At 34.7% G+C, this 13568-nt stretch overlaps 1 protein-coding gene across 1 annotated transcript; it reads right to left on the bottom strand.

Annotated features, from left to right (window-relative positions):
* Positions 1–752: 752 nt before the first annotated feature.
* LOC145576216 (sucrose nonfermenting 4-like protein) lies at positions 753–13027 on the bottom strand. Its single transcript, XM_081634000.1, has 14 exons — positions 12701–13027; positions 12241–12598; positions 12040–12127; positions 10067–10249; positions 9586–9711; positions 9419–9478; positions 4359–4448; positions 3296–3430; positions 2239–2383; positions 1974–2147; positions 1754–1817; positions 1593–1662; positions 1220–1337; positions 753–1132 (listed from the first exon to the last, which is right to left on the bottom strand). Exons 2-14 carry the CDS (start codon positions 12366–12368, stop codon positions 1041–1043), a joined length of 1473 nt encoding a protein of 490 aa, XP_081490126.1. The 5' UTR covers positions 12369–12598; positions 12701–13027; the 3' UTR covers positions 753–1040.
* Between the last annotated feature and the right edge of the window lie 541 nt (positions 13028–13568).

Raw genomic sequence — 13568 nt, 5'->3', positions numbered from 1 at the left:
ATCCCTAAACGTAAGTTTAACCCTTCTTTACACACTTTGATACTAGGGTGTCGTCTTATTTGGTAAGTTGGTTTACAGCTACAAAGTTTGTTACTCCGTAATACCACCTCTGTTTTTTTTAGTAGACACGTTTTGACTTAGTCCACTATTTACATAACCTATAGTTGTAAGATTCATCTCAATATGTATTTTACAGATGTCAAAATATCATAATTTTTTTATAATAAGTAACTAAAGATATTGAAGTATACATTTAAAATTATACATTGGCAAACGTGTCTAGATAATATGTGCCAACTAATAAAAAAACAAAGGAAGCACTCAACACTCAAAAAATACCCCTTTGCAATTAAAATTAACCCTTGACAACCCATATTGTGTATAACCACAGCAAATTAAGATTTGATATGTGATTCATAATGACAATTTTATCCTCAACATATTATCTAAAGGTTCATAAATTTGCTGGTTTTCATTCAAGACTAGTCCTTAAAAACACTTTGATATGTGACTTTACATAATTTTGAATATGTAGTATCAAGAGCACATTGCGAAAAATAGAAGCACTCCGCACAAGGTAAATTTCGCATAGCATTTGTGACTTGTGAGGACATTAATCCTACCAATTTAGATGAATGCTGCAACAAATACACTCGCATTAGATATAAGAGTTTTATTTTCTTCTTTCTTTTGAATATTTTGATTTTTTTTTTTTTTTTATGTAAACCTAGTGGTAAGCCAATGCAGCACCGTGAGGGAATCGACATAAATTCTGGTTATAAAAAAAGGTGAAATGGGAAAATTTCCAATCTCTTCAATTTACAAATTTTTTTTTTTTTTGTTCTTTTTTTTTTTTTTTCCTTGCCCTGTATCCTAAAAACAATGGAGCTCGAAAGAACATCGCCCACAAGAACAATCAAGGACTAATGCAACTAATTAAGCCATCTGTCACATGTGAAGGCACGGCAGAGTTACAGGGGTGTTTACATTATGGATGAATTGCTCCAAAGTTTCTATGCCAAGAACATTTGAGCAGAACGCTAGCCAAGCAAGAATCTGAATACATCGCTCAATGTAATAATGCCTTCAACACGCTTGCTGCCGGCTTCCACAATCACAAGCCTTCTGACACCTGAGGACAAGTATCAATAGGAAAATGATCACTTGGCCAAAGTGAGCTTACATGAATGTGAAAATAAGTTTTGTAGTATCGGCATACCTGGATTTGCAAGCCGCTCCATGACCTTTTGTAGAGAGTCTGAGGACAAGCACATCTGACATCTTTGTCCATTGAATACTCCTGATGGAGAAGTAGCGTCTTGTCCTAGTTGAAGTGCCTGCACAACAGCAAAATTAAGTGTGTAAGTAAAAGCTCAGTCAAGTTATATTAAATATCAGATGAATCTTTTACCGTTACCGGAAAGTGCTTTGTTCTCTTCATTGTTATCATTTGTGAAATTGAAAGTGTTGGGGTGGGGGGGGGGGGGGGTTTATTAGGCACTATCGAACAAACATACGGAAACTATGATAGAGAAAGTAACTTAAACAAAGGGGGAGAGAGTTTACTGCAGGGATCTTGTTTAACAAATTACCTGATGAACACTCATTTCATCAAGATGAATTTGTGCATACGCCCTGTCTTTTGCTAAAGAAGTGATATCACTAAGAAAGAGATGAAAAAAAAAATCAGATGATCTAAATGCATACACAGAAGGATCAACCGTCAAATATGAAAATAGAAACACAGCAATACCTTCGAGAATATATATCCAGTAACGAGTCATTTTCATCAACTATAGGTACCGAACTCACATCCGCTGCAAAATTAGCGCAAAACTAACATAAGATGGGTCATGCTGTGTAGAGTTACAAGAGTTCTCAATAAAACTCGCAGTTAAACTGGGACCCAAACAAAAACAAAATACTGACAAAGCTTAGATATCTGATTCAAGAAGCATCAAAGACAAAATAACCTTGGACGAGCAAAGACAGTGCAGCCGCAAGAGAGGCATTTGGTTTCAAGGTAGCAAATGGCAGTTGACTTGATTCCCCAATCTTGGGAACCCAAGTACCCAAAGGAACTGAACAAATTGGTTGCTGAAGAATAGGCAAAGAGCTGCTAGAGTGCTTGAAGTGTCTGCAAATACCTGGAAAAATAGAATGGAAAGCAGTGATTTATAGTATCAAGCTAAGATGTAGCAAGGAGCTGCAATGGTGGAGTTGGGAATAGGAACTTACATTTTAGAATTCCAGACAAGGAAGCAAGATGTAGCAGCTGGGGGAAAGAACCATCTGGGGACGATGAGTGTATAATTGGAACTGTGGATACTTTGTTTTGCAAAATTTTCAAAGCCACATCTTTCAATGAATCATAAGGCCCGGCCTACACAGGTTTAAAATGTACAGATGTCAATCTAGCTAACCATATTGAACATCCCTGACCCCAGCAATTTTAAAAGAAGACCAGAAAGCAGAAAGACTGGAGTACGATTAAAATGTAAATTAGTAAACATTCATTATTCTTTTGAGCATCTTATAAAACATTGCAATTCCAATAAAAAGGACGGTAAAGATCAGTATTCAGACATGTATTATACATGAGAGATACGAAAAAGCTTCAGCTCCACGAAATATATATAGTGAATGCTGAGTATCTCTTAAATAAAACCCAGAAGCCAGTTCCAGTGACTAGGTCAAAATCCATTTGAGCATCTTATAAATCACTTTATAGCTCAAGAAAAAGTTCCTTATTATCACAAATCCATTCACATTGCATAAAGAAGACAGGAACAGGCTCAGGCCAGAATTATTATGCAATTTACTAGAGTACATCACTACTTGATATTTCAATTAGAAGTGCACTGTCACTCTTTTTTTTTTTTTTTTTTTTGAAACAACTGTCACTACCAGCTGTTAATCCTTGATGATGAATGAAATGAATTATAAGTATCACCAACAACTGGAAAGAACTAAAAAGACCGCAAGATCTTGTAAGAGAATCACCAAACCTTCCTAACAGATGAGCTCTAAGGCAGCAATTACAAAGAAGGCAAACAGACCAAGACTCAAATTTTTAGAGAGAGATGAGAACCACCCATTCCAACCCACAAAACACATCCTTCAAAAACTCAAGTCTGAGAAGATTTCTACATGGAGTCCTAGGATATAGATGATTTACTGCATCGTAATTTGGAAACACTAGCTGCAAGCCATAAATGCTTCAAACAAAAGCTGTACAAATAGGACAAATCATTGCACAGCGGCACCTTCATAAGCTAAAGGCGGAAGCACTTACATTTATAAGCTGTCTGGCATACGGCCTCCCACTACCCTCAATTTGTCTGTTGACACGAATTTTTCCATCTTTCCATGCCAATATCGTATGAGTCTCCAGCTCTTCTTCCGTCAAATTTGAGCCATGATTTCCAAGCTAAAAATTATACAATGTTAATAACAAGGAAAGTATTCAAAGAAACTAACCACACAAAAGATCTTTCGCAAGCAACAAAGAATACAATGGTTCAATATTCCATCACGAACATTACCAGATAGGGCAGAAATTATCATAGCAGAATTTAAAAAATCAGCAATCCTAATGTTTAGAACACAGTAAAGTATATTAGGAAAGAAACACAAGAAAAGAGTATATCTTAGTTATACTACAGAGCTCCAGCCTCAAGAAAAATGAAGATATAGGATGTCCGACAAGATTTTGCAAACAAGTTCAGTGCCATATATTTCCTTGAGCAGTGAAGATTGAGGGAAAGGAATACATAACAAAGCTGAATGAGTATATATCCACAGCTGTTAAGCTTATTATGACCCACGTCCAAAGTATTGTCTTTTGAATTGAGAAGTTTCTGACCAAAGTTGTGTTTATGGCTAGAAGGCAAACTTGCATCACATGCCAGCAGATAATTTCTCACAAATTTAAAATTGTAGAAAAAAATCAAATGAATGGTTCTAAGGATTAGCCTCTATCAAAATAACTAAGATCACAAAGTTTCACAATGGCCTAGCTGTACTCAAATAAAGCACAACAGATCACTCTCGCTGATCTAACCCATGACCATTGTCATGAAGCTCACTGAGCAATATCGAATTCAAAACCTACAACTTATCCAGTCAAAATACTTACATTAACTAAAACAGCTTGACAAAATTTAGCAACACGGAAAAAAATTTACAAACTCAACATCACTGCATCATATTTAATTGAATTAACAAATAATGCCGGGAAAGATACAGCCAAATACTGTTCTCATGGGGCACCTACCAAAAAAAACAATAAAAAGATAGGCACATGCAGGAGGTTATAAGAAATGAGTGATGCACCAACAGTGCAAGTGACCACATACCTCTCTCAAGATTAGAATGAAATCAATTGCACTAAGAACTCCAACAAAATGACCCTTGCCAAAATCCCATAAAGGAGCAACAGGGACTCCCTGAAAGTAGATTAAATCAGAATTAGACAAGTTATTCACAAGATCGACAAGGAAAAAGTTGTCTAGGAAGATAGCACCAAGCAAAACACACACATAAAACAGAGTAGCTGATGAACAAAGAAGACAAACAACTATTAATACACAGCATTAAATAATAGCAAACTTCTCATGAATGCTCAAGAAGACAAGAATACAAGAGTGATGAGGGTAAAACAATGGAGAAGCGAGGAAGGTAAGTTCAATATAAAATAACTGGAGATCAACGGGTAGAAGGGAAGGTAATATAAACTTTAATGTACCTAAAAGTGAAACTAAATAAAGGAGATCAAGAAAGAAATGTTCCTTTCCACACAAGTCTCAGCGCATACTTAAATAATTAAATCTCACAAATAGCAAATATTCTCTCAAAACTGGAACAAAGGTTATCAAATGAAAACATTAAAATACTTCCAATGTCCCAAAAATGATGTCAACTTACAACAATGCTCTGCACAAGTTTTGAGAAAGATATGCTGATTTGACTCTTTATTCTTAAACACATTATAGATAAACCATTCACGTCACTTTGAATTCTATGGAGTTGATTAAATCAATGGTGACTGACGTAAAAAAAATACGTACATTAAGATTACTATTATTTTTTTAAAAAAGATTTAAGCACAGAACAAGAGGTTAACCATAGTAATTTCTAGCAAATTAGAAGAGAAACAAAAAAAATAACATTCCCTTTTTTCCCTACCTGGAGAGCTACAAATTAAGTAGAATTAATTAATACAACTCACTGACATATACTAACTTCAACAAGACCTTCCAACAGAGAAACCAGACACGAATATGCTAGCTTTGTACTTAAATTAACAACGGCTCTAATCATAATTGAGGGGCTGATAGTATGATCTTGAAATTATGTAGAATTTATTTCTATAACTCACTGAAACACACTCACTGCAACAAGACCTTCCAATAGAGAAACCGGACACAAAGATGCTAGCTTCTGTATCTGAGGGAAAAAAATTCATGATCTAGATATCAAAAAAACGATGACCAACATTCTCACATTAGTGATGAGGTTGCTCAAGAGATCATGAGCCACCAATAAGATAGTTTTCTTTGGAAAATCTTCATACTCAAACAGAATACACATAGACATGTATGTGTATATTTATTTCACTACAGAAGATCACACAAGTCAAACTGCAGATCCCATGTTGAAATTTTGTCTAGACACACCAGTTGCATGCATCCCCAAAGCAGCAGCAGGCACACTTAATCAAGAGAAATCCAACTTTTTTCTTGGTTACTTCAACTTGTCAATTGAATCCTAAGTATCAGTTTCAACGACACTCCAACTGCCACAGAGCAGGACAAAACGGTCATATGCCCTAAAGGAATATAAAATTGGCACTTTTTAGGATGGTGCAAATTACAGATCAACTTCAGTATTGCCTCCAGCCCATAGACCCCATACTAAACAAGTATATTGCCATGAAAGACATCATGATTTAAAAAAAAAGTCCCAGTTCACAATTCAATATTCATGCCCTAGATCAGTCATATGAAGATGAAACTTAATAAATCAAGATTCAATAAATAGAGCATAGTCTGACAATTAAAACATTGCATATGCTGCAGTGAGTGTAGTCTGTGCATTGTTGTGGTCATCTTCTCTAGCCATACCTGCGCGCATGCCTCAGTCTTTATTGGCAATTTTTTCTGTTATGCTTGTCGTGTACAGGATTGATTCATCTCAATTTATTTTTGATTACTAATGGAAAAGGAGATGTGAGGCATCTGAACCAATCCTAGGAAGTATTTTTTTTTCTTCTTCTGACTCCTATAATTTTACTGTATGCCTTCTTCTGCAATCTTATTTTCACCTACCATCCTATCAATATTAAGACGCTAGATAGCCTTATGTTATTTCTTCACTTCTTTGAATAATTTGGTGGGGAAATTCAATCAGTTTATCTAAATTATCTTTTTTATATTATTTTTGCCAAGAATGCCAGCTTTTGAAAAATTACCTGGTTGTTCCCCATGTATTTAAAAAAGTAATTAATATAAATAACAATGTAATTATTTTACCAACAAAATAAAGAAAAAAACATAGCACCCCAAAATTGTGACATAATTTAGAGACTGTTTGGTTGAGGGGGATTGGGAAAAGAAAAAGGAACTAAAATCCCCCTTTACGTAACCTATGAGTGTTCGGTACTTAGGTTGCCTTGTTTTTTTTTCTTTCTTTTTTTTTCCATTTCACCCTTTTAATTTTTGGAGATCTCTGGTTTATTATCTTTGTCATTAACCAGCCCCCCAGGACCTATATACCCTGTAATACATCTTCATTACTCCTGCCTTTGACCACTACCACCAACCCCAGCGCTCTCACACCTCCAGCCGCCAACAACCACCGCCCCTCAGCTGCAACAACCCATGAGTACCTATAACCCACTTCCGTCAGCCACCATGTTTGATCACATCACCAACACCATCATCCCACCAGTGAAAACTACCATCATAACCAACTCAACATGCCAATAATCAGCACCTTCCTAACTTTTCTCATCTTCAACGTTCACAACATGCCAGCCCACCAGCCAGCCATTCACACAAAAGAGCAAAGTTTCAAACTGAAACTTCAGTCATTAACAACCACCAAAGAGCCAAAGTTCACACAGATTTATTCATAGTAATGACAAACATGTCTCAAGAGAGATAAAGGGAAAATTTCTGGTAGTTGTGATGTGGAAGGTGAGGGAGAACATAGATGCGAGGAAAGAAAATTAAGGCTGCCATGAAAGCAGAAGTAAGAGATGAATGGTGGGAGGTTACGACATAGAAATTGTAGCAGAGGTAAGTTAGGTAGCCATAGCTTGAAAAAAAAGTGAAGGTATGCTGATTTTTGGGACTTGTTGCCGGTAAATGACAGCTGGAATAGCAGTGAAGTGAATATAGAAGATTTGAATCAAAAAATATAATTTTTCCTTAATTCCCTATCTTGATTCCATTCCAATTCCCGTGCATGAACCAAACAGCCCCTTACAATGTTCCCAAAACATGACATAATGAACCCCTCAAGCTTATCATACATTCAAACGTATAGTAAAATTCAAAGTTGTATTATCTTTCAATTAACTACAAGGGTATAGTGTGACTTGTGTTAAAATTCAAAAGTAAACATAAAAATACCCCTTTTTAGGGAATTTCTGGAACTTGAACATGTTGAAATGAAGATGCCAGGCATGAATTAGGGCTTATGATGGAAATCAGTCACAACAAGAAAGAACTTTAGAGTAAAATGAAAATAATAATAAAAAAAAATAAATAGAAAAAAAAAGGGGAAGGTCAATCACGGAGGCATAAGTGCATGTATAAATTTCACCCAGAAAAGCTGCAAAAGGTACAGCATTCGTCTTATCAGAAGCTCCTCATCTCTAATCTCTAAATTTATATAAAACTGGATATGACTTGGATGCAGAGGTTTATGTAATTCACAATAATATATATATATATATATATATATATATGGTAAAGACACTGAAAGCCTTTCATTCAAAGATAATAATATATGTATATATTATTATATACAATAATACAATAATATATATATATATATACTTCCTCCGTTCTATTAATATTACAACAAGGAGGAAATTACGCATCCCAAAGCACATTTTATATGCTAAATATCTATAATTGTGTAAGAATAAAAATTATAAAAAGTTGATATTGTGAAAGTATTTAATGAGACGAATCCAATAAGATCCCACATGACTATATTTTACTTAACGTGTAAATCTATATTATAAGGTCAAACAAGAGTGATGAATAGTGCAAAAAGTCCATTGTTGCAATATTAATAGAATGGAGGAAGTATATATATATGGTAAAGACACTGAAAGCCTTTCATTCAAAGACTTCCACGTATGACACAAGAGTGAGAGGATGCCTGAAATAAATTATAAATTTCCTCCATGACATGACAAAAAGGATTTTCATTGAATTGGAGGTCCATAAAAGACGGGCAGAATGGCTGATCAAAAATCAGTAAATGAAGCATCATTGCCTCATAGCATCACAAAACATGTTTTTCAGGCAGTATAGCAATTAAAAAGGTTTTACTCTACCAAAAAAAAAACCTCAAGCCCAAACTAACTTCATTATCATCTTATCAGTAACAAATTTACATTTGCTCAGTACACAGGTAGTGAACAAATATCCAAAAACTCAAATCACTGGGAATTCATTTTTTGCAAATACTGGGAATCTGGGATGCTGGAAGTATTGAAATCAAACTAATAGTTAGCAAAAAGCAAACATTCCAGAAATTTAAAGATAGTCTTCTTGTATAAGAGATTTGATCAACTGATTTAGAAATATACTATAACTTGAACGATTTTCGCTAGCTGATATTTTAAATGGGACATTGTGCAAGACTTACTGGATAATTTCTTCATAAATGTGTACTGTAATATTTCAGGACTAAAGTTAGCAATTAACATTATTAGGAAAAAATTTCTTAATTATGTCCCATGGGAGGCCTTGCATGAGAGCTTGAAGAAGGATAGCTTAGTTAATTCTCATAAATATCTTAACCCAAAATCTCGTGCATTTTCATGCCATGACAGGTAAGCAATTATTGCCATGCATATTCTCAGCATACCTAATGCAAATAAACTAAATTGAACACAGATGGCTGAACAGCTAGGCAGACAGATAGCCTCGACCATGATGATTATACAAATTTTTGACTTATTTTTAATTGCTTCACGTTCCCATGTTTAGAAAAGTAAAATTGCAAAAAGGCATAGAGAAACAGCAATACAATCAATTACTTTTTTTTCTTGAACTTCATTCATTGAAAAAACACTGCTAGGTCGTAGTTTTCCATTTTCAGAGGAATCACAAACAAATGCAAAAGAAGACATAATCTTAGCAAGCACATTATTATTAAAACGGATATTGCAAACCTGTTCATAAAGGATATGAAAAGCTTGTTTAACCGGTAAAGTGACATCCAAGGCCACAACCTACAATTGCAACACAGACAAGTGTCAAAGGCCGACCTCATCTAACAAAAGAATGCAAGTCTCGAGAACGGAAAATGAGAAGATCACAGAAGGAAAAATATCCAAACCTTGCCTGACTCTGGCAATAACTCATATGCTGTGTGTTGTGACAAAAACAGAGATATACGATGACGAGAAAGCTGTACATCAGCATCTGAAACTTGCTCACGCAACATTCCATCAGGTGTAGCCGCCTGTTGCCATATATGGGACAAAAGAGGAAACTAAGGCAAAACTCATTTGTTTAAGACCTCAAGAAATAAATAGATGACAGGATACTGATTATACTTGAAATACAAGCACATCAAACCAGCCTCATAATTTCACAAAATTGTAAGTAAAGTTCACACAAAATGATTTAAAGGGGGTAACAAAATGTCATGTTTGTTAGGCACCTAGCTCCGACTCAGATATCAGAAAAATGAGAGAACTATATTCTCCATCAAACAAGATACCATGTACCAACATTCTACCATCAAATAATAGCATGGAATGCTACGAGAGCAAACCAATCCCAAATATCATTAAATTATTTAACACAATACTTACCGCACGAACAAACATGTTCTCATCCACCTCCATGTTGGATCTACCGGGAGTATCAGCACTGAATACAGTAGGACCCATGTCAGAATCCCTCGCTAGAAGCACAGTGTTGACAACTCCATAAGTTCCACTAACAAAAGGCTGATGTTCATCATGACGCCATTCACCATCAACATTAAACTTGTACTGCATATAAAGAAAAATAGCTTCAAATAAACAGCAGGCATCTCAATACATTCCAGACAGAAATCAAACTTTGGTTATGCAACTTAGAGAGGCGGGCAAAGCAATAAAATCATTGCCATGCAAACTACTACATTTACATATTTGGAAAGATTTCACATGATGTGTAGCAAGGTAGGTATGACAGACTACTCCAAACAACTAACCCGACAATTTATCACTTAAAGCTGTCAAGAAATTGCATACATCCCGAACAAAGAAAGTGATACACGGCAATACTCATTACCATGACTAAGAATGCAAGAAAATGAAGAAGACTACCAAAGCAATAACTACTCCCCCTGTCCGCAAATTATGTCCACATATAATATTCTTGAGATTCTTTTAAGGATGTCCACCCAAAATCTTTTTGTTGCTTAAAACGAAAATCTTTCCCACTCAACCGATCTGACGTGGATCCCTCCACTAACCATCGTTCTCTAAATTATCACCCCACCCTACTAAATTCCTTAATATGTGTGTCGAAACCTAACATGAAGATTATTTGTGGATGAAAAGAGTTGCAAGATTACAAAAGGTATAAGATATTCAAATAACAAAGCTCAATTAACAAGGGAAAGGAAAGTGATGTTGAATAAGTAAACCTAAACACCTAATGATCTATATTCTCAATAATAATAATAATAATAATAATAATAATAATAATAATAATAATAATAATAATAAAGTAATAAAATAAAAAAAAATAAAAAAAAAAATAAAAGGTTGAAAGGATAAGGGAAAAACATTATTCTCACACCTTGCCCCATAAAACAGCATACAGTGTGCTAGAATATGCCTTTATAAAGATGTGTTCAGCGGATTACAGTCTCCATCAAAATAACAGTAATGTGACAATTTTTAGCATTGTCTCTCTTCCGATATCAATGACAATTACACTCTTGTCCATATATATAAGCAAGTGTTTTAATGACCTGAAGCCCCAATATATATCCTACCTAGAGTACTTAATAAGCTTAACCACACACCAGTATAATTCTCAAAACTGTTCTAATTATTCCATCTATGTACCCCGTTAAAAACAAAAATAAGGTAAAAAGAAAAAAGAAAAAAAAAGGCAACGAAATCTGCTGTCACTCACCAAATTAAAGCCTTGTAAACAAAACCATAAAAGAGATATAGGAGCAACAAACTCATTAAAAAAGGAGAATCCGTCAACAAACCTAGGCTAAAAAGTTAATGGTTTCTTAAAAGATGAACAACAGCAGGCCAGACTCCACTTCTCACTGCAATTAAAGTTTACAGCCTAATGCTGTCTTAACAACATAAAACTCTAAGTTGATGTTTAATTGAACAATTAAGTGACAAAAGCGACCATAAATTCATGTCTTATTGTATGTCCTATTGTGAATAAAAATCTCCAAGCACGTGAATGAGATACTTTCACTCTTCTTGAGTCTAAAAGTAAGATCTTGAAATACTAATTTCAACATATCAGCCACAAGATTTTAAGCTCCGTAAGATTTCCTCCCTAATAACTAATCACTTGTAGAGGGAAATAAACGGACATAATCATGTTCACAGTGCTATATGTTCGTGGCACTACCGCAGCCCTAATTGTAAATATGATTTCATCCTATTGCATACAGCAACCAGATCACCATCAAACACTGCCACTGAAACCTGGACCAGTTTTTAACGTAGATAAACCAATACCAAGCACGATAATTTGACTATAATCAAGTAATAACTCCAACAACCATTACGAAGCTAGTAAAAAGCACGAATATAACCTGATGATATCCCGGGGTTAAGTTCCAAACAACTTGAAATGCAGTAGGGCACCCCTCCACTGGTGACATGAGTATATGCTCCGACCACCTACATCAATTACACAAAAAACATCAAATTAAAAACCCACTTCAAACTCGATAGTTAACATCAACAATTCATCATCCAACACCATAAATTATGTCGAAAGCCAAGCCCCTTACCCGGTGAACGAACCGGTGAGGTAAACCCTCCTTCCTCCATACGGCCATACGAAACGAAACGGAATTAAAATGTTCCCAGGAAGTCCAGTGTTACCATGATTACCAGAATCCGGATTGGATCCAAACATTGCCCCTCAACAACAAATTATTAATCTAAACAACAACTAATTATAATCTAAACACCACCAAATTACAGCAACAACGACAACAGCAGCAGCAGCAAAATGATTTCCCTAAACTCGCAAAATTATCAACTAAACCTAACAACCAAATACAATGTCTTAATCTTCAACTCATTCGTCGGCCGATTCACCAAACTTCGACCCATGCCCCAATCTCAACTTCGATTTTCAGCTACCTGAAAAAATTATATCAAATTAATTGAATTTCATAGGATCAAGCAAAATAAGAACCCTAATTTGAAGTAGAAAATGCAGAAAAAATGAGAGAAAATTCTCACCGATTGCGAAGAAAATTCACATCGAACAATTCAGAAAATCCCTAAATTGAGGAGAGAGAAAGAGAATAATGCGAGACAACCACCAGATCGACGGCTGAAGATGGCGGAGACCACGGTGGTCGTACGGCGGAGATTTTATTAATTTTTGGGTTGAATTTTTTTTAATTTATTTCTAACATATAAAAGAAAAAAGGGAAATGAAAAAAGAAAATGGAGAGATAAATAGCGGCCGGCGGCGAAAGAACCAACAGAAGAACGAGATGAAGAAAAACCCGAACTTCTGCTCCTCCCTCCAATCTTATGAATGAAATTTTTATTTTTTATTTTTTTTTGTTTTTTTATTTTGAGGAAAATAGATAAAATCTGAGTAATTTTTTCAAATTTTTTTTTTTTTTTTTTTTTTGGTTGTTTCTACCACTCGTGTGTTTCTGTGTTTTGTGATTTGTGATTTGTGGTTTTTTTTTACTCCCTTATCTAATTTCTTTTACATTTTTTTAGGGGTAGTATTTTTATTTTATTCTTTCAAAAAAAAAAAGTATTTTTATTTTATTTATTTTATTTTTTACTCTTGTGGATTTGAAGTGAGATGATTCTTTGTATATTTATATATGAAAGTGTCAATTTTGGCATAAAGTTAATACGGAGTAACAAATTTGATAAAGGAATTAATGAGGTATTATTTCCGCAATCTCACAAAAAGACAAACGCGTAGGTCAATCAGATCCTATCAGATAGAATAAACAAGGTATTATATGTATATTCATGATTTATAATACTTAACTCTTTTTTGCGCTATAGGGAGATCACGAACAAAATGTATTCCAAAGCTAATACTTAGATTCAACGCATATTTAACAAATTTTCAACT

Source organism: Chenopodium album, chromosome 13 (assembly GCF_948465745.1).
Source record: "Chenopodium album chromosome 13, dcCheAlbu1.1, whole genome shotgun sequence".
NCBI lineage: Eukaryota > Viridiplantae > Streptophyta > Magnoliopsida > Caryophyllales > Amaranthaceae > Chenopodium > Chenopodium album.
This window is presented reverse-complemented; position numbering and strand designations above follow the sequence as displayed.